Source organism: Acomys minous, assembly GCF_964271855.1.
Source record: "Acomys minous genome assembly, chromosome: 12".
Classification (NCBI taxonomy): Eukaryota; Metazoa; Chordata; class Mammalia; order Rodentia; family Muridae; genus Acomys; species Acomys minous.
The window spans coordinates 88,339,728-88,360,361 of NC_140493.1; the positions used below are offsets into that span (position 1 = coordinate 88,339,728).

General features: G+C 47.0%; 1 protein-coding gene across 1 annotated transcript; it reads right to left on the reverse strand.

The window, feature by feature from the left end:
• Positions 1 to 1,039: 1,039 nt before the first annotated feature.
• UBE2Z (ubiquitin conjugating enzyme E2 Z) lies at positions 1,040 to 20,356 on the reverse strand. The gene is made up of 7 exons (XM_084749963.1): positions 19,964 to 20,356; positions 17,882 to 17,954; positions 16,023 to 16,210; positions 12,282 to 12,393; positions 10,633 to 10,745; positions 7,110 to 7,200; positions 1,040 to 2,943 (listed from the first exon to the last, which is right to left on the reverse strand). The coding sequence occupies exons 1-7, from the start codon at positions 20,284 to 20,286 to the stop codon at positions 2,773 to 2,775; spliced, it is 1,071 nt and encodes a 356-aa protein (XP_084606089.1). The 5' UTR covers positions 20,287 to 20,356; the 3' UTR covers positions 1,040 to 2,772.
• Between the last annotated feature and the right edge of the window lie 278 nt (positions 20,357 to 20,634).

Consider the following 20,634-nt stretch of genomic DNA (forward strand, 5'->3'; position numbering starts at 1 on the left):
AACCTCTTTTTCATTGTTTTCCACCCTAGCGGACCTAGGCTCTCTCATAGTAAGTCACTCCGGTTTACCCTCCTGTGTCTTCTGTAGAGGTTTTAGATTAAGAGACTGAACTGTGTGAAACTCAAATCTGGTGTTTAGAGGAAAGCAAGCAGTACAGTTCACTGGGAAGTCAACCCTCCAAGTGAACAATTTGTTCACAGTCTTCACTAGCTCCCATCCTGTAGACTCAAGGTAGGGAATTACTAAGTGGCCCCCTTGTGCTCTTATTACATACAGCACCCACTCGTCCTGTGGTTGAATGTTGTTTGATTTATAGGGCACTGAATGCCAGAGGCCACTGGTTTAGGCTGTGCCAAATCTAAAGCCTGGCTGTACCAGCCCCAGCACCCACTTAGCCCTCTCACAGGCTGGGCAGGACATAATGTGCATTGCCTATTTCCTGCACCCGTGAGCAACCAAGAGGAAAAGCCTTCCCTTAGAAAGAAGCAAGATTCCTTTAATCCCAGCACTTGGGAGGCAGGCGGAGTTCGAGGCCAGCCTGGTTTACAAAAGCGAGTCCAGGATAGCTAGGACTGTTGCACAGAGAAACCCTGTGTCAAAAAACCTTAAAAAATATAAAAAGGCAAGATTCTCACTGCATGTAAATGAGATGGTAATGGAGAAGAGACGCGGATTTATAGCCCAGTCTTCTAAGACCTAAACGTCAGATGTTAGTATCTGGACACTGAAGCAGTGGCTTCTCCATAGAGACTTGCTCACAGAAGATGGCCACTCCCACCCAGCCCTGAAGGCTACTTTTGAATCTACTCAGGGCTGGTCGTTCCTTTCACTGACTGCTGAGGGCGGAGCATACAGAGAGCAACTCCATTTCCAAATGATGTAAAAGGAGCCACAAATAGTTCTACACACGCCTCAGTGCTCAGCTTCTAGAAAGCTGAGGACCTCCCTCCTGCCAGTGTTTTGCCCAGGTGAACTGCAGCTAGCAATGATTCCATGTTGTCTTTCCACAAACCCTCCCGCACCCACAGGCGCTTCCTCCTTCTGCCAAAACAAACTTTATTGCACCAAAAAGGAAAAAAAGAAAACTTCATTTATGTACAGTCAGATATAAAGACATCTCTTTGACTCCTGTGCATATATTTCCTCAACTTAAGATTAGGGCATAAAAGGCTGCTATGCCAGCCATGCTCTGCCCCATGGCAGGGCCAAGGAGAAGATTGTCACTTGAAGTGGGAACACTTAAACGGATGACAGACAACACTGGACCCACAGACCAAAGGCATTCTTCTCGGCCCTGGACTAGCTCTGGGAATGAAGAGGGAAATGAAGCAGGGTCCCTTCTCAAACTTCCACATCTGACCCAGCCTCAGGAAGCCAAAACAAGACTTCTCCCCAAGTGAACCGTCCCTGTCCAGTTCCCTGCTTTCTGCCCTCCCAAGAGGTCCCTCTTTGTGCCCTATCTTCTCCCTGTCTCTCCAAGGGAGTCCCATGATCCACAAGGCAGAGACCTTTATAGCAGCGGGCAGGGCAGGCAGGTCTCTTCGTTCCTCAGGGCTAGACACTGACCAGGAGGCCTGCTCGTGTGGACCACCAACCCACCACTGGGAGCTAGAACAGCAAACCTGAAAGTGTCAACTTATCAAACTGGGAAGGATGAATTCCTCTGACTCCAGCCACCGAAAACACATTTTTTTCTGACTCAAACAGCTGAAGGATCATTGTAGCTAAATTCAAAAAAGTAACAGAGCCAGTGACAAAGAGGGTAAAGATAAAGGGAGGAGTCTGCGGAGTCCGGGCCCCAATCCTCTCCCCACTGACTGTCCATGCTCACAAATCTCGAGGGACTGTAGGTAGGGCAGAAGGGAGGACAGGGACCACAGACAGTAACAGCTAAACAAAACAAAACCAGTCTCCCTGTGCTCCTCCCCAAGAAAAACACCCTCATTGACTTGTATCCAGGAAAATCTGTAAGGTACTATTTTATGTAGTGGCTCAAACCCCATACATGCTGCAGCTGCCTGTGCTGGGAACCTTTCAAATCAGTGATTGTGGGAAACAGTAAGCAGCTTCCTGACGCCTGTGCAGGCTTCACAGAGACCTAGGCTTAGTTCCAGTCAGGCTTACCTCCTACCTGTAACCTAAAATGCAGAGGAAGTGTTGTGAGGAAAAAGGTGCTCAGGTGCTAGGTAAAGCTTACTGATCAGCAGCCCAGACTCCACCACTGTTCCTTGTCTTTGGTCTGTCTAGAACAGTGACTATAAATTAGGAAAAACAAAGTTATGCTGGCCCATGGGAAATAATAGGGGAGGGGAAGAAAAGGGTGTTGGGAAGCCCTGCTTCAAGACTGAAGACAAACAGATAACCAACCAGACTGCTTAAAGAGTCACGGACAGCACCCCCACCCAAACTCCCAGATATCCCTATAACCACGTGGGCATGCTCCCTCTTGAGTTCTCATTTTCTGTCTTCTCCTATCCCTAATTGGCTGGCCCTGCAGAGAGGTGTGTTGGTTGTTGAGCTTCCCAGAGGCCATCACTCCAGGTACTCTTGCAAAAGTACCCTGGCCCTGATCCAGGATGGACTACAGCCCACGGTGCTCCAGCACCAAGGAGGTCAGGTTGGAACAGCCCCACCCCCACACCCTGGGATTGAGTTTGCTTGCTTCTTGCCATCTTGCGGGATGCCGACACTTTTGAAGGGAGATGCACAGTGCCTCTCCGTCCATGGGGTGAGGGGAGGGGCTCTGCTGGGGGAAGGGCAGGGGAGCAGGGTCTAGACCCTCAGGCTCCCATGCAGGTCTGTCTCTGTCCCAGATGAGCTGCTATCAGAGTCCATTTCAGCGTTCTCATTATGGAGCCTTTCCAGCACTTTCTGCCGAATCAGTCCCAGACGCATCAAGAGGGACTGGTAGTCAAAGTGGCCCCGCTTCTCTCCAAAAGGGTCCTGTGGGGAAAGGAAACCAGAAGATGAAGAGTAAAGTCTATGCCTCAGGCTACAGTACAGCTTTGAAATGCAAGCTCACCTGCTGAGCCACAGAGACAGAGAAAGGCACAGTGCAGAGCACAGGTGGTCCAAATGGTTCCAAATGAAATAGTGTATTATGGCCTCAAATAGGTCTAGCTTGGATCACACTGAAATACGTTTGCATTCTGGAAAGAAGCCAACATGCAAAAGAGAATACTAGGAATTCTATGAAATATCAAGGGAGACCATAATCATTAGGTGGGCCTGTTTGCTTTTCCTTTTTTTGAGTTTATTTATGATGTACAGGTGCACTGCCTTCATGTATGTCTATGCAGTACGTATGTGCAGTGCCCATGGAGGCCACAGATAACTTCGGATCCCCAGGAACTGAAGTTGTAGACAGTTGTGAACTGTTGTGAACTGCTATGCCAGTGCGAGCAATCAAACCCTGGGTATCTGGAGGCAGTCACTGTTTTGAACTGCTGACTCATCTCTGGCCCTGAGGACCTGTGTTTTCAACTAACCTCTGAAAACTCAAGAAAATAATCTCCCGTCTCTTCTGTCTTTACCAAGGATATTGTTTTTCTTAGACCACAAGTAAGTCTAAAGGTCAGGAGTGGTGATTTCCTGATAAGCACCTGTACTCCTCCTCAGAAACCTGCCACCACCTTCCTATTCAGGTTTTGGGCCGTGCTCTGGGGGCCACCTAGTCTGGACCTTAGCCAGTGTCCTTCTAGATCAAAGATCACTACCTTTTTTTTTTCTTTGAGTCAGGGTCTGTTAGGGTCCTAGCACTTGCTTATGTCACACCCGCTGCTGTCAGGTGAGGCGTTGAGGACCCCGCCACCCCAGCTCTCTTCTCTCCAACTTCTCTCTTTTCCAACTCCCCCGCTCCGATTCTAGGAGCCCCCTTGGCTCACTTGATGCCTTTACACTTTCTCCAGGTCCTTTCCCTTCCCCCAATAAACTTCCTTATACCAGATTTGTTCCATGGACTAATTCCTCAGGGGCACACCTTGGCATGGTACCCCTTGGCCAAATCATTCATTAATTATATATTCTATGTATCAATAATAACAGGGTCTATCTCGCTGTGTAGCTGAGGCTGGCTTGGAACTCACTTTGTAAATTACACTGGCCTTGAACTTAGATAGGCCTGCTTCTGCTTTCTAAGTGTTAGGATTAAAGGCATGTGCTACCACACTAAACATTTTATAGATTTACTGTCTTTAAAATATCAGAAATAGTTATAGCTGGAATGGAGCATACAAACAACAAAAACAAACACAACCAAAGAGCAAAAGCCTAACCAAACAGTGAGGCGTGGTGGCGCACGCCTTTAATACTAGCAGTCGGGAGGCAGAGGCAGGTGGATCGCTGTGAGTCTGAGGTCAGCCTGGTCTACAAAGTGAGTTCAGGACAGCCAAGGTTACACAGAGAAACCTTGTCTTGCGGGAGGAAAAAAAAAATCCTAAACAAACAAAAATAATAATAAAAGAGGTTTTGAAAATAATATATATATAAAAAAAAAAAAGAAAGAAAAGAATATATAGGAGTAAGCTTCAGGCCAGCCAGGGTTACATAGTAAAGCCCTGCCTTTAAAATAAATACAGAGGAACCCTGTCTTGAAAACCCAAACCAGCCAGGCATGGTGGCGCAGGCCTTTAATCCCAGCACTTAGGAGGCAGAGGCAGGCGGATTACTGTGAGTTCGAGGCCAGCCTGGTCTATAGAGAGAGTCCAGGACAGCCAAAGCTACACAGAGAAACCCTGTCTTGGGGGGGGGGGGGAAAGAAAGAAGAAAAAGAAAAACCAAACCAAACCAGCAAACAAATCCTAGATAGGGATTTAATGGTAGCAAATTTACAGGGCCAGCATTTAAACAATGGGCCCTTTCTTTGCATGGTAGTAACACACACAAAAATATGCCCAGCCTGGTCTACAAAACAAGTCCAGGACAGCTAAAACAACACAGAGAAACCCCTGGGTGGCTTCAAACTCACAGCGATCTGCCTGCCTCTGCCTCCCAAGTGCTGGGATTAAAGGCATGTGGGTTATAGTTCCTCCGGCCCCCTCCAGACAGGGTCTCTCTGTGTAGCCTTCGCTGTCCTGGACTCACTTTGTAGAGCAGGCCACGGTTATAGTTCTTAAAGTGAGATTCTTCTTTATTCTTGGGCTATCAATTCTTCAAATACTCCCTCATCCTTTGGCTCCATTTCCCCTATTCCCTTCCCCAGATGCTGACCCAAGTAGGCCTTGACTGTCACTGAACACAGTTTTCCTTCACAACCTGAATGTTGGTAACTGTCACCAGGGATAAAGCTTCCTCATGGAGAACAGATCTGGGCAGGCTTCCTCTAATGTATCCTAAAAAGTTCAGGAACTTTGTTCAGGAAACAAGTTTATCCTCAGTCTGCTTTATCAGTTGTCCTTCAAGGCAAATAAGTAGACAGAGAAGTTACCAGGAGCCTACTGTAAGGGGGCTGCATAAATAGAAACAGCCCAAGAGGAGCTTGGGAAAGCCATGGGTGCTTAGTCAACTGCCTAAGTCACTCTATTTTTCTTTCCTTTTGGGGTTACAACTTTTGAACTCAGGCTGGGTGGTAGTGGCGCATGCCTGTAACCCCAGCACTTGGGAGGCAGAAGTAGGCAGATGACTGACAGCCTGGAATACAAAGCAAGTCCAGGACAGCCAATGCTAACAGAGAGACCCTGTCTCAAAAACAAAAACCACCACCACCACCACCACCAACAAAAAACCACACACACAAAACAAAACAAAACAACAACAAACAACAACAACAACAACAACAAAAATGAACTCAGGGTATCCTTCATGCCAGACAATTCTACTACTAAGCTAAAATCCTCAGTCCTTTCTTTATTTGGAGAAGAATTCTCACTAAACTACCTGGGTAGCCTTAAGCACTGTATACTCCTGCTATATCTCTCGAGGAAATGGGATGTAGGGCTACACCCAGCCAAGCCATCCCACTTCTAAGCAAGGAATCCAGATCCAATGAACTGATGCTCCAAGACTGGGGGGGGGGGGGGGGTGCCGGGGCTCAGCTTTCATCAAACAGATGATTCTGTCTATGACGTGGGTAATAAGACTCTCTTTGTTAAAGCCAGCTCTTCTTCTTCTTTTTCTTTTTTTGAGACAGGGTTTCTTTCTCTGTATAGCCCTGGCTATTTCAGAACTCAAAAATCCTCCTGCCTCTGCCTCATGAGTGAAAACAAGGCGTTCGGAAGCTGGATGTGGTGGTACATGCCTTAATCCTAGCATTCGGGAAGAAGGCAGATCTCTGTGAAGTCTAAGCCTGCCTGGCCTACACTTTAGGGTTCTATTGGCTAGGGCAATATAATGAGACCTTGTTTCAAAACAAATAAGGTCCCTTCCTTAATTTGCATCTCAAAAAAATCTGCATCAGGGGCTTACTATATGTAATCTGGGCTGGCCTCTAACTCACAGCAATTCCCCTGCCCAAGCCTCTCAAGTGCCAGGATTACAGACATGAACCACTGTGTTGCTATTACTGTGTGTTGCATATGCCAAGGCATACATATGGAAGTCAGGGGCAAAGAACGATGTTGTAGAGTCAGTTCTCTCCTCCCACCTATACATGGGTTGCAGAGATTAAACTCAGGTCACCAGGCTTGTGTACAAATTGTCTTATCCACTAAGCCATCTTACTGGCCCCAACACAGCCTATTCTTTTTTTTTGCATTGGTATTTTGCCTGTCTGTATGTCTGTGAGAGGATGTTGGATCTTCTGGAACTGGAGCTACAGAGAGTTGTGAGCTGCCATGTGGGTGTGGGGAACTGAACTCAGGACCAACTTGACTCTGAGTATGACTATACCATGACTAGGAAACATCTCATTATTTTTTAAAAGACTTACTATTTTTATACAGTCCTCAGAAGAGGGCATCAGATCATGTTATAGATGGCTGTGAGCCACCATATGGTTGCTGGGAATTTAACTCAGGACCTCTGGAAGAGCAGTCAATGATCTTAACCTCTGAGGCATCTCTCCAGCTCTCTTCATATTCTTAAGCAAGTCAGTCTTCTTGATGGCCTCAGCTCCTCAAATGATTATTTTTGTGTGTGTGGCTTCTAGAACTAGCAACAAGAGACTATATTACCTGCATAGTCTGGCCTTGAAGATGCAGGCGATCTTTGCAGGCCACCTCATAGAAGTCATAATACTCCAGGAAGGACTTCTCCATTACTCCCCTGGAAACAGAGAAGTCAGAAACATGAGCCACAGGTCCCCCTTTCATTTCCTAATTTTAATGCCAAATTAAAGAGTGAACCTAACAGGTTGGGTGTGGCAGGCACACCTTTAATCCCAATCCCCAGGAAGCAGAGATCTCTGAGGTCAAGGCCAGCCTGATCGAGCGGATATACAGAGAAACCCTGTCTTGAAAAAAACAAAACAAGCCAGGCATGGTGGCGCATGCCATCAATCCCAGCACTCGGGAGGCAGAGGCAGGCGGATTTCTGTGAGTTCGAGGCCAACCTGGTCTACAAAGCAAGTCCAGGACAGCCAAGGCTACACAGAGAAACCCTGTCTCGAAAAACAAAACAAAACTGTGTTTAAGAGTACCACCTGAGGGGGCTGGAGAGATGCCTTAGTGGTTAAAAGCACTGACTGCTCTTCCAGAGGACCTGGGTTCAATTCCCAGCACCCACATGGCAGCTCACAACTGTCTGCAACTTGACAGCCTTACACAGATATACATGCAGGCACAACACCAATAAATAAAATTAAAGGGGGGGGGGGAGAATATACCACCTTGAGCCCAGTGGCGCCACCACATCCTTAACCCCAGCACTCTGGAGACAGAAGCAGGTGGATCACTGTGAGTTTGAGGCCAGCCAAGTCTACACAGAGAAACCCTGTCTGGGGGGTGAGGGGGAGACTCTCAAAAAACAGCACCATCTGTGGCCTGGAGAAATGGTTAAGAGCGCCACCTGCTCTTCCAAAGGTCCTGAGTTCAATTCCCAGCAACCACACGGTGGCTCACAACCATCTATAATGAGATCTGGCGCCTCCTTCTGGCGTGCAGGTGCACATGCGGGCAGAGCACTGCATACATAAAAAGCACCATTTGTTCTCCCAGGACCTGGGTTATGTCCCAGCACACACTCAGCAGCTCACAACTGTCTGTGACTCTAGCTGCAGGGCATCGGACTCTTTACATCATGCACAAACACACACACACACCCCATCCAGTCCTCTTAGTAAGTTTTGAACTATGCTTTGTTCATCTAGTTTTAACACTCAGAAGTAAACTGAAATGGGTTTTAATGGAGTTCACTGTCATTTGGCTCTTCACGCCTTCATGAAATTAGGGGACTCCCTGAATATACACTCTGCTTTCCCTATCAAACTTCATACTCTTAAAAGAACCAAGAGGCCGCGGCCAGCCTGGTCTACAAAGGGTGTCCAGGACAGCCAAGGCTACACAGAGAGACCTTGTCTCAGAAACCAAACCAAACTAAAACAGAACTGAGAGGCCCAGCAAAGTGGCCCACACCTTTACTCCCAGGACTTGGGAGGTAGAGGCAGGCGGATCTCTGAATTCTAGGCCAGCCTAGTCTGAATAGTGAGTTCCAAGGCAGCCAGAAGTATATAGTAAGATCCTGTCTCAAGTGTGCACTGACACACCCAGCTCCTAGCAAGCTTCTCACTCAGCTAATTTGTTACATTCGCTGATGTAAAACTTTTTGGGGTGGTGGTGGTGGTGGTGGTTTCCGAGACAGAGTTCTCTGTGTAGCCTTGGCTGTCCTGGACTCCCTCTGTAGACCAGGATGGCCTTGAACTCAGAGATCCACCTGCCTCTGCCTCCCGAGTGCTGGGATGAAAGGTGTGCACCACCACGCCCGCTCGCTGATGTAATTTTTAAAAGCTGGGCATAGTGGCACTCAGGAAACAGAGGCAAGTGAATATCTGAGTTTGAAGCCAGCCTGGTCTACACAGTGAGGTCCATGATAGCCAGAGCTACATAGTTAGACTCTGTCTTAGAAAAACACAACAACAATTACAACAAAACCCAGCCTCCCTCCGAAACCCAAACAAACAACAACAAAAACCTAAGAAACTCTGAACAACTTTTTAGTTGTTCAGCCACTAGCTCTTTAAAAGCATGAACCAAAAGCTGGGTGAGTCCAGGACAGCCAAGGCTACACAGAGAAACCCTGTCTCGAAAAACCAACCAACCGGGGCGTGGTGGCGCACACCTTTAATCCCAGCACTCAGGAGGCAGAGGCAGAGACAGGCAGATTGCTGTGAGTTCGAGGCCAGCCTGGACTACAAAGTGAGTCTAGGACAGTCAAGGCTACACAGAGAAACCCTGTCTCAAAAAAAAAAAAAAAAAAAAAAAAAACAACCAAAAACCAAAACCAGCATGAACCAAGAGAAATAAACGAGCATAAAGCAGAGTAGGCAGGATGATTTTAAGTTTCTTTTTTTAGAATTAAAGAGGCTGAGGCAGGTGGATCAGGAGTTCCAGTTCAGCCTAGGTTGAAAACTTAAACTGTAGGGCTGGAGAGATGGCTCAGAGGTTAAGAGCACTGGCTGCTCTTCCAAAGGTCCTGAGTTCAATTCCCAGCAAGCACATGGAGGCTCACAACCATCTATAATGAGATCTGGTGCCCCCTTCTGCTGGCAGAGCACTGTATACATTACAAAGAAAACTAAAACTGTGTAGGATCGACTGGTAGGTAGGGTGCTTGCCAAGTAAGCATAAGGATCTGAGCTCACATCCCCACTCTCATGTGGAAGCTGCGTGTGGCACACATCTGCAAACTCTGGGCACTCCCAGGAATGGATAGGTGGATCCTGGAGTCTTGCTGGACCCCCCAATCTAGCAGAAACTGTTAACTCCACCTTCAGGGAATAACCCAACCTCAAAAAACAGAGAAGAAGAAAGGAAGACCCAATGCTGACCTCTGGCCTCCACACAAAAGCACACCCACAGGACACACAAGCCAAGGAGGAACAGATAATTAAAAAATTTTGGGACTTAGTAGTAAAGTGCTTGCCTAATAAGCAAGTCTAAACCAGGCATGGTGGTGCACAACTTTAATTCCAGCACTCAGGAGGCAGAGACAGGATCTTTGTGAATTTGAGGCCAGCTTCAATGAGTTCTAGGATAGCCAAGGCTTCAAAAGAGAAACCCTATCTTGATTGTTGTCCGTCCGCGCTCCCCCACCACCACCCAGAGAGGGTTTCTATGAAGCCTTGGCTGTCCTAGACTCCCTTTGTAGACCAGGCTGGCCTCCAACCCACAGAGATCCGGCTGCCTCTGCCTCCCGAGTGCTGGGATTAAAGGCATGCGCCACCACGCCTGGCTAAAACCTTATGTTGAAAAAAGACTGTAAGAGCCAGTTGTGGTGGCACACACACTTCATCCTTGGGATGCAGGATTATCTCTGTAAATTCTTTTTTCTTTTTTGAGGCAGGGTTTCTCTGTAAATTCAGGGGCGGCATGGTCTACATAAGTGAGTTCCAGGATAGCCAGCCCTACATACATACTGAAACCCTGTCTAAAACCACACCAAACCAATGAATTAAAACAGAAACCCATCTTTTCTACTTTTCTTGACAATGGGGTCTGATGCGAAGCTCACACAAACCGAGTGCGCAAAATAAACACATACCGTAGAGGCTCAGGGCAGGGGCACTTTCCCTCCATCATGTCACAGACTGCAACTCTGATGGTCTCATGCCGGATACATTCATTATAGTTTTTGCTGTCTCCTGGATGTCTTTCCTGTAATTTGACAGATGCCATAGTACGAATTTAGCCAAAGAAAAAAGCCAGTGCAAAGGTACTTCAAGGTCAGTTGGAGTACATGACCCAAACACACACAGTGAAACAATGAAAGAAGCTGGGTAGTGGTGGTGCACACCTTTAACTCCAGCACTTAGGAGGCAGAGGTAGGTGGATCTCTGTGAGTTCGAAGTCAGCCTGGTCCACAAAAAAGAGTCCAGGACAGCCAGAACCACAAGAAAAACCCTATCTCAAAAAACAAAACAAAAACCCATAATGACTAGCTCCTTTAAAAAAAAAAAAAAAGAAAGAAAGAAAGAGCTGGGTGTAGTGGCACAAGCCTTTAATCCCTGCAGTTGGGAGGTAGAGGCAGGCAGATCCCTGTGAGTTCAACGCCAGTCTGGTCTACAAAGTGAATCAGAACAGCCAAGGCTACACACATAGAAACCCTGTCTCGGGAAAAAAAAAAAAAAAAAAAAAAAAAAAAGATTTATTTATTTATTTTATTTTTTTTAAAGATTTATTTTTATATATAAGCACTCTATTCCAGGTCTGCCTGCATGACAGAAGAGAGCATCAGATAAAAGAGGGCACTAGATCTCATTATAGAGGGTTGTGAGCCACCATGTGGTTGCTGGGAATTGAACTCAGGACCTTTGGATGAGCAGCCAGTGCTCTTAAGTGCTGAGCCATCTCTCCAGGCCCATGACTAGCTCCTTTAACTACAATACTTCCTTTCTCCAAAGTAATAGATAGCTAGAGAAAGACCTGGTAACACAGGCCTATGATCCTCACTGCTGGGAGAGATTGAAGCAAGGCATCAAAAGTTGAAGGTCTAGGAAGCTGGAGAGATAACCCAGTGGTTAAGAGCACTTGCTGCTCTTCCAGAGGACCCAAGTTTGATCCTAGCACCTATACCTAGCAGCTCACAATGCCCTGCAACCTCAACCCCAGGTTTTCATGCCATATGCAAGTGTGCACACCACATAGCACACATACTCATGCTCAAGTAACAAAAACAAATCTTGTGGAAAAAATGTTCAAAGTTTGTGGGAATATAAAGAATTCAAGACCAATCCTTCCTTTTTTTCTTTGGAGGGGGGTGGCAGGGTAGGGGCAGATCAAGGTCTCACTTTGCAGTCTTAGCTGGCTGGCAATCACTACATAGACTTTGCTATCCTTAACCTCAGAAATACACCTGCTTCTGGCTTCCTGGTACTGGGACTGAAGGCGTGCTTCACCATGCCCAGCTGTTACTATAATTCTTTTTTGTTTGTTTGTCGAGGCAGGCTGGTTGAACTCAGAGATCCACCTGCCTCTGCCTCTCTGAGTGCTGGGGTCACAGGCTTGCAGCACCGGCCTGGCATGAACTGTAATTCTTATAAAAAAAGAACATGTCAGTTCCCTTTTTCTCTATAGTGGTATTATGTGGAGCTACCCTAGGTAGAAGAGAGAAAAAGGACTCTCAAAGGATAGCTCACAGCACCCACAGCCCCTGATAGTGCAGACCTCAGCACATGGCCCAACAGTCCTTACCTGTTCAAAGCCTGGTTCGTTGTGGTAGGGATTCTCAGTCATCAGGGACTGGATGGAAATAAGCACAGAAGAGATGCTCTGGGCTGGGCTCCAGGCAGGGCCAGTCCACGTACTGCAAACATAGCAGAGGGAAGGGAAGAGCGTGATGCTTAGAATAGCCAGGGAACCCTGACAGCAGCGCACCACCATCATTACTGGCTCACTGTAAGTTCCTCTTTCACTATTATTGCCTGCCTTACCCTCATTCACTAAAACAGGCAAATGCCTAGATCCTCATATCAACTGAGACAGAAAACAAAAAACAAAAAACAAAAAAAAAACAGAGCAAACAAGAAAAAGTAGCCACAGAAGGTTACCCTACCAAAACAAGAGCCCAAGCTAGGGAAAATAACTCTAAGTGTTAAGCACTGTGGCTTGTTTATTTATTGGTGGAGACAGAGCTGGTGAAGGTAAGGCATGCTAATCAAAGGCACCAAGGTGCCTGAGCTTTGCCTATGAGAGTACATGTTGAAATGCATGGACTCAGCTCTGTGACAAGACAAGCAGGGTCAAATTCTCTGAAGATACACAATTCTGCTGAGAGAGATAGATGGTGCATACTCAGAATGTGGAAAGCCCAACACTGTAACACTATCTGAGGGAAAACAACCAGGGAAAATACCCCCCCACACACCCCTTTTTTCTTTTAAGACTGGGTCATGGTATATAACCCTGGGTATTCTTAAAATTAAAAAAAATATTTATTTATTTATTGTATAGGAGTACTTTATCTGTAGAAGAGGGCATCAGATCACCTAGATGGTTGTGAGCCACCAGGTGGTTGTTGGGAATTGAACTCAGGAACTCCGGAAGAGCAAGTGGCACTCTTAACCTCTGAGCCATCTCTTCAGCCCAACCCTGGGTATTCTTTTTTTTTTTTTTTTTTTTTTTAAATTATTAGTAAATTTCTTTTGGTTTTTCGAGACAGGGTTTCTCTGTGTCAGCCTTGGCTGTCCTGGACTTGCTTTGTTAGACCAGGCTGGTCTGCCTTCCCAGTGCTGGGATTAAAGGTGTGCGCCACCACGCTTGGCTTAAATTGAACCTCCTGCCTTTGCCTCCTAAATGTCACAGATTATAGGCAGGCACTACACCATTCCTGGCTTAAACCACACCAGGCATTAAACAAAGTGAGGCATTTGAAAGCCAGTGCCTTCTCTTTTTGAGATAGGGTCTTACTAATGTCAACCTAGCTGTCCTAGAACTTACAGAGATCTGCTTCACCATGCACAGCAGGTATTTATTTTAGCTCAATTAATTAATAAGACGGGGCATGAGAGTTGAAAGCAGAACACAACCAGAGCCAAGATTTGCTTATTTAAGTTAACTGACCACTGCCCGTTCCCTTCTACACTGGAAGAAGGCCTAAGTCACGGTGTGGAATAGTAACTTCAGAGCTGCTCTCTCCAGTGCTGTTCCCCACTTTATGTGTGTGGGAACTCAAGTCAACAGCGCCAGTGGCATTCCATTTACTTTGGCAGAGAGTCAGCCCAACAGGCTCTTTCTAGGTATGAAGAGAAGAAATTAGACCAATAAAGCTAATGTAACCAACTAAATCTACCTAAGACTCTTTCTACTCCTGATTCTTTTTTCCTTTTTTGTTTTTTTGGGACAGAGTTTCTCTGTGTAACAGCCCTGGCTGGCCTCAAACTCACAGAGATCCACCTGCCTCTGCCTCCCAGAATGCTGGAATTACAGGCATGCACCTGGCTTACTCCCTGACTCTTAATTGTAAAATCTCTATTTCACAATGGGTCTTTTTTTCCTTGCAACAAACTTGTGCCACTTTCTTTTTTTAAAAATAATGATTTAAAAAAAAGATTATTTATTTATTACGTATACAGTGTTCTGCCTACATACATGGCTGTACACCAGAAGAGGGCATTAGATGACATTATACATGGTTATGAGCCATCATGTGGTTGTTGGGAATTGAACTCAGGACCTCTGAAAGAGCAACCAGTACCACTTCTGCCACTTTTACTCAATCACGATTCTTTGCCTGTTCTTTGCATGAGCTGGTAAGTGTCCAAAATAGCTTTGTATTAGCTTATTAAAGGAAAACCTACCACACACACACACACACACACACACACACACACACTGTCAAGAACAAATTTCGGAGTTGAGCATGGTGGCGCATGCCTTTAATCATAGCACTCAGAAGGCAGAGGCAGGTGGATCTATGAGTTCAAGGCCAGCCTGGTCTACAAAGAGAATCAAGGACAGCCAGGGCTGTTACACAGAGAAACCCTGTCTCGAAAAACCATAAAACAAAACGAAAACAAAGCAAGGAAAATTTCATTCCAAACCCATGACTCGATTTCCATACTACCGCCGGGCGTGGTAGTACACACCTTTAATCCCAGCTCTTGGAAGGCAGAAGCAAGTGGATCGCTGTGAGTTCCAGGACAGCCTGGTCTACAAAGCAAGTCCAGGTCAGCCAAACCTACCCAGAGAAACCATCTCAAAAAACAAAAAACCAACCAACCAACCAACCAACCAAACAAACAAACAAAAAAAAAGAGAGAGAGAAGAAAAAAAAAAAGTCCATACTACCAAGGGACATACACATAGACCAATCCCATCAGCAGAGACACTTATTAGCCTAATAAAATGAAGGATTTATTAAATCATAAGCCTAACAGAGTATTCATATTCCTAGATTTGAGAGTTTTAGGGAAAAAAGAAGAACCACATTTCTAGCACCCCTCAGTTGTCTTCCTCACACACAAACCTAGAAATGTACTGGATAAAAATAAGAGGGAAGCCGGGCAGTGGTGGTGCACGCCTGTAATCCCAGTACGCTAGGAGGCAGAGGCAGGTGGGCTGCTGTGAGGCCAGGCCAGGCCAGGCAACACAGAGAAACCCTGTCTCAAAAAATAAAAAAGGAAGCAACCTTTTCAATATTTTTGTACCTCAAGCAAACCTGGAGTGCAAAGAATGCAAACCATGCAGTAAGTCTTCTTCCTGAATTTTAACTTGCAAAGGCAAATGGTGTAGGATGAGTAAGAACTCTACAGAGCAGCATCCTAGGAAGTGTGTTTGAAACCTGTTTCATATCTGATGTGACCTCCAAGCTCAGACTTTTTATTCAATAGTTAAATTATCATACTCATTATTCCCACCACTACAAAGCCACGTGTGGTGGCGCACGCCTGTAATTCCAGCACTAGGGAAGGCAGAGGCAAGTGATCGCTTTGAGCTTGAGGTCAGACTGGTCTACAAAGTGAGTCCAAGACAGCCAGGGCTGTTACACAGAGATCCCTGGGGTGTGTGTAGGGGGGATGACCCACCAGAGAGTCGTATCGACACCCACTACATGAGTACAACAGACCCGCAGCCTCTGGGGGAAAAGAAAGGAATAGTTCTCAAAGGAGTATACAGCATAATCACCTGCATGACCTCTAAAAAGTAGATGCTGGCACAGCCAAGTTTCTGATACACTTCTAGGATGCAAAGTCCAAGTCTGTAGACACTGCTATGGCAGCTCCACAGCCACACTTAGTAAAGCACTTCATTAAGACATCCCTTACATGTAATGATTTGATTTTACTCCTTCCCATCTAGAATGTACCCTCCTGAGAACCAAATCATCGATCACGTCTACACTGCTGGTTCAGATGAGGAACCGTAGTTGATAAAGGCTGCCCTAGAGTGATTATTTGCTGATACCAACTTGGCCACTTAGACGTCTCCTCTTACCCTAGAATACTCAAGCAGACTTTCCCATTGCGGTAGAAGTTGGGGTTAAACCGCACTGTGTTATTGCCCGTTGTCATCAGTTTGACCCGAGGTGGGTGGATGGGATAGTCGGGTGGACACCGAAAGACGAACAGGAAGAAACCCCCTTCATAAGGAGTGTCAAATGGGCCTGTGATCAATGCATGAATCTGCAAAATAAAACCCCATCTCAAAATTGTGAGGTGATACCCAACCACAACCCCTCCTGGCTTCCACGGGCTACCCCCACCAGACACAGTGGGCAGTAGCAAGCACTGCCTGGCATTCACACTCCAGGTCCTCACCATACAGAAAGAACTGCCTGGACTGATGTAAACAGGTCCTCAGCGTAAGGAAATCCCATTACAGTGGGGTAGCATCGCACTCCACACTAGGAGCTTATGTTAAAAGGTCAGAGCCCAAGGAGCAAAGTGACTCTAGTCAATATTACCTTAAAACAAGTTGTTTTGTTTTGTTTTTTCCTACCAGACCTCCCTGATTGGTGTTATGGACACCAAACGGAACCTAAACATAAAATATACATTATAAAATCCCAGCAGTTTTAACCATGCTTATGATGCAACTCTACTCTGCAGCTGTATGATGGGCAGGGGGCGTTAGGCTATCCCCCAAAGTCTTGCCAACACTGTTGTTTAAAAAAAGAAGCAGACCCTATGGGCATATACAGGGGGAAGAGGTCCCCTCATTCACAGTCATAGGGAAGGGAAGTGAGGGGAAAATGGGAGGGAGGGAGGAATGGGTGGATACAATGGATAGAATAACAATTGAAATGTAATATGAATAAATTAATAAAATATATTAGAAAATGTTAAATCAGTAATCCCTCACAACCGTAACACTGACCACAATTTCCCTTTGAAAAGGGAAGCAAACCTGAGCTGTTTCAATTCTCTGTCATTTTCAAAGGCTTCTATTAATGACTTAAGTGTGCTCAGAATTTACACAGCAAGCGGAAAAAAGGCCTTGCACTCCCATGCTTCCATCTATAATCCTACCTTGCCCTGGCAACACAGGTTTATATTCTAGTCTGCAAACTCTGGAAATAGTCAAGTCACCTGGCATCAATTCTAAGGCCTCGGAGACTAGCATATTACCCTAGCATTTGATGGGCCACAGCAGGTCACAGGAAAAACATTTCCAATCACATGAGAAGGGGAGAAAAAAAAATTTAAAAGAAAGTCTATTAAAAAATTTAAAAAGTATGTAACAATACAAAAGCTGAGTTTTCACTTTAGAAGTCTGAACTCATTAGTGTTTGCTTAAAATACTAGATTTAGAAAATTTGATTTCTTCTCAGGATCAGTCTATGTCCAAATTCACTCAAGAGAACAGAAGATTCAGTGACAGAAACCTAGGTATATATGCTAGAGTAATAGTACGGAGAAGCTTTTTGTGTTGAGGACAAGGGAGGTCCTGGGGGTGGGAGATGTTCCAAATCAGTGAGACCAGGAACCTTTACCACAAATACCTCAGCCAAGATGGCCTCATCCCCAGCCTCCTTGCAGCACCACAGTAAAAACCAAGGTGCTAGGATGGAACAACAGCTGGGAAGTGCGATGGAGAGCGTGACCACACTTAACTACCTAGAGTGGGGCATTTGGGAGGCAAACAATACCTGTGTGTACCCTAACAACAATCCTAGTTAGAACTTTGCTCTATCGCTCAATGTACAGCTTTGGGCAAGCCACTTACTTTCTTGGAGTTTTGATTTTTGTCATCTATATAATCAGAGAGGACAGCTGAATTTTTAAGCTCTTTTAATTTTATGGGCCTAATTTTCCCGTAATTCCCCTACCCCCTCCCCCCATCAAGCCACCTACCTTAGTCATGTCAACAGTATCAGGTACAACGAACATTCCTGGAGGAGGCTCCTTATAAATGGACATGATATCCCTGTATAACACCAAGAGGAAGTAGGAGGAGTGAGGAAGGGAAAGGGAAATCCCTTGAGAGGGACAGCTATTAACATCTCAGTGCGCCCAGGGTTTGACAAAGTGGTGCTTGGTACCGAAATGTTTGCACTGTCCTGTTGGCTGAAAATCTCAGCTGAATACTTGTCAGGCAAGCAGAGGGCAAATTATTATCAAAAGGGCATTGTTTCCTGGGGGGCTGGGGGGGGGGAAGGGGAAGAGGCACTGAGAGAGAGAAAAAAATAAGCCAACACCCCAATGGTTATCAGATGTCACCCTGGAAAAGCCACACCCCATTTACTCTCACTCCTTCCCACATGGAAATCCCTTTACTTCCCATCTCCCGGATTCCCAGGTACTACAGGCAACTGACCACAGAGATGGTTTAGAAAGTCATTAAGTCCAGTACAAAACTTGCTCCATAAGCCACACAGTGGATCTTTGCTGGTAAGGAGACTGCATAACACTATCAGGAGCAAGTCAACCATGACCTGTGTGTTCAGGAAACTTTTAAGATGGAGTTGTTTGTTTTAGGGAAAGGGAACCCCCTGAAACCACCAGAAGCTTGTATCTGGAAGATGACTTTTAATAACTAGACTAGATGAAGTGTATAGGTTGAAATCTAATCATCTAGAAAGGATCATCTGAGGACTGGCTCAAGAAAACGAGGAGGAGCAAGTCTGGAGACACAGTACAAAGGCATATGAAGACTGGGAGACCCAAAAAAGAAAGAAAGAAAAATGAAAAAAGTGTGAGGCGGGCGTGGTAGCAAACACCTTTAATCCCAGCACTTGGGAGGCAGAGGCAGGCAGATCGAGGCTGGCCTGGTCTACGAAGTGTCCAGGACAGCCAAGGCTACACAGAGAGACCCTGTTTCTGGGGAAGGGGGAAAAAAAAAAGACTGGGAGACTCAAATAGCTCTTTGAAGTTGTTCTGTGTCAGGCACTGTGCCAGGTACTTACACGCATGGTGTAGTTGATTTTTTTTTTATTAGAAACTTGGAAAATATGTAGATGGGCAGGTACCTGAAGGGACCGCGAATGTTTGGAGTAATACTATCTAAGGGGGATGAAGAAAAGTACATCTGGTCATCAGGAAACAACAAGTTACTCTTTCCTGTGCAATAGGTACTATACAAGGAAGGACTTTTGCAAAAACACATTTATCTGAATTGATATGATCTAAGAGCAGTCACCCAAGAAAAAAAGCACAGGAAGGCCTTAGGGCTCTTGTCCCTATATTTGAAAGGAGTATATCTGCTTCCCAAAAGTAAACCAGACAATCTAGGGAGTAAATACAGAAAAAAGTTCTTGAATAAGACGCTACAATTCAGAGTGAGACTGGGAAAGGGGAGGATTGCTGGGTTTCTGAAACAGGTGTGAGAGTGGGACAGCTTTAGGGAGCCGGGAAGGGGGTTTCAAGAGATGATTTGCAAAGTCAGGGAAGCTATCTAGATCTGGGAAAGGACCATATGGTGGGGATATCAGCAAAGGAAAGGTAAAAAGGAAGACTGGCTCGAGTCTGCAACTGAGCAATGCGGGGAGAGTATGTCCAAGCTGGGATCCAGGAGAGATGAGGGGGGCCCGATGGGTGGGGCCCGAGGACAGCCTCTAGGTAGGCTGGTGGGGTAGGTTAGAGGGGAGGCGCGAAGGGCGGGACAGAGTGTTTACTGAACAGCAAAAGGGTCGGGTTTCGGGCGCTCGGAAGGGGGTAGGGATAGGGCGTCGGGAATGGAGCCGCAGGGCTCACCGAGGTCGCTAAGGGGCGGGGTAGGCCCGAAGGCAATTCTGCATTGGTTTAGGCTGGCAGGGCCGGGCGCTGAGGAGAGTAGGAGGGAGAGGGAGACACTAAGGCCCCGTCAGCAGAGGCTTGAAGGGTTTGGGCCTGGGAGACGAGACCTGAGGCGGGAGTGAGCCACGAAGGGGAAGGGTGGGGGGCGGGGAAGGTCGAGCCCTGGGGCTCCGGGTTGAAGGAGGAAAAACCCCGGCTCACCGCTTGATCCGAAGTAGACACTGAGGCGCGGTCCGCTCGCCGTCCCAGTCAGAGCTGAGCGTGGGGTCCCAATGGCTAAGAAGCGCGGCCCCATGGGCAGCGGCCGAGGGCGGGAGTCCTGGCAGCGGAGCCAGGCCGCTCCCCGGCCCCCCGGCCCCGCCCGCCGCGGCCGCCGCCGCCCACACATCCGGCAGGAAAGGCGGCCCGAACCCGCCGCCGCTCCCGCTAACACCGACTACACCGGCAACACCACTCGCCCCTGGGCCTGCTGCCCCGGCACTCGCCGTCGCCGTCGCCGCCTCCTCAGTCGGACTCTCCGCCATCGCTGCTTCGCTTCCGGGACTGCTCCGCAGCACGTCCGCCGACCAGAGCGGCCGCTGCTCCCCGCACCACCGAGAGCCGGGCCAGAGTGTCCCCACCCTCCGCTTCCCCAGCCCGGGCGGCGCTAGCTCCGCCCACCTCCGCCCAGACCAGCGAGAGGCGTGCTGCCAGAGCGTCCACCCACGGTCCTCCAGGGCGGGGGGCGGGGACTAGCGGACCAGCGGGCGCCCCAATCCCGCGCTGGTTCTGCGCTCCGCCCGAGGCGCTGGCAGTCCTTTCGTATTCAAGTGCTGATCTGGGAGAAGGAAATTCAAAGAACATGGAAAGAACAACAGCTTCTGTTTTAAAGG

Coding starts and splice junctions, on each gene's coding strand:
- UBE2Z (XM_084749963.1), bottom strand. CDS start 20,286: ATGGCGGAGAGTCCGACTGAGGAGGCGGCGACGGCGACGGCGAGTGCC. Junction 12,394..16,022: donor GTCTGCTTGAGTATTCTAGG/GTAAGAGGAGAC, acceptor CTATGTTTGCAG/TACGTGGACTGGCCCTGCCT. Junction 2,944..7,109: donor TTCAAGGCCAGACTATGCAG/GTAATATAGTCT, acceptor CTTTCCCCACAG/GACCCTTTTGGAGAGAAGCG.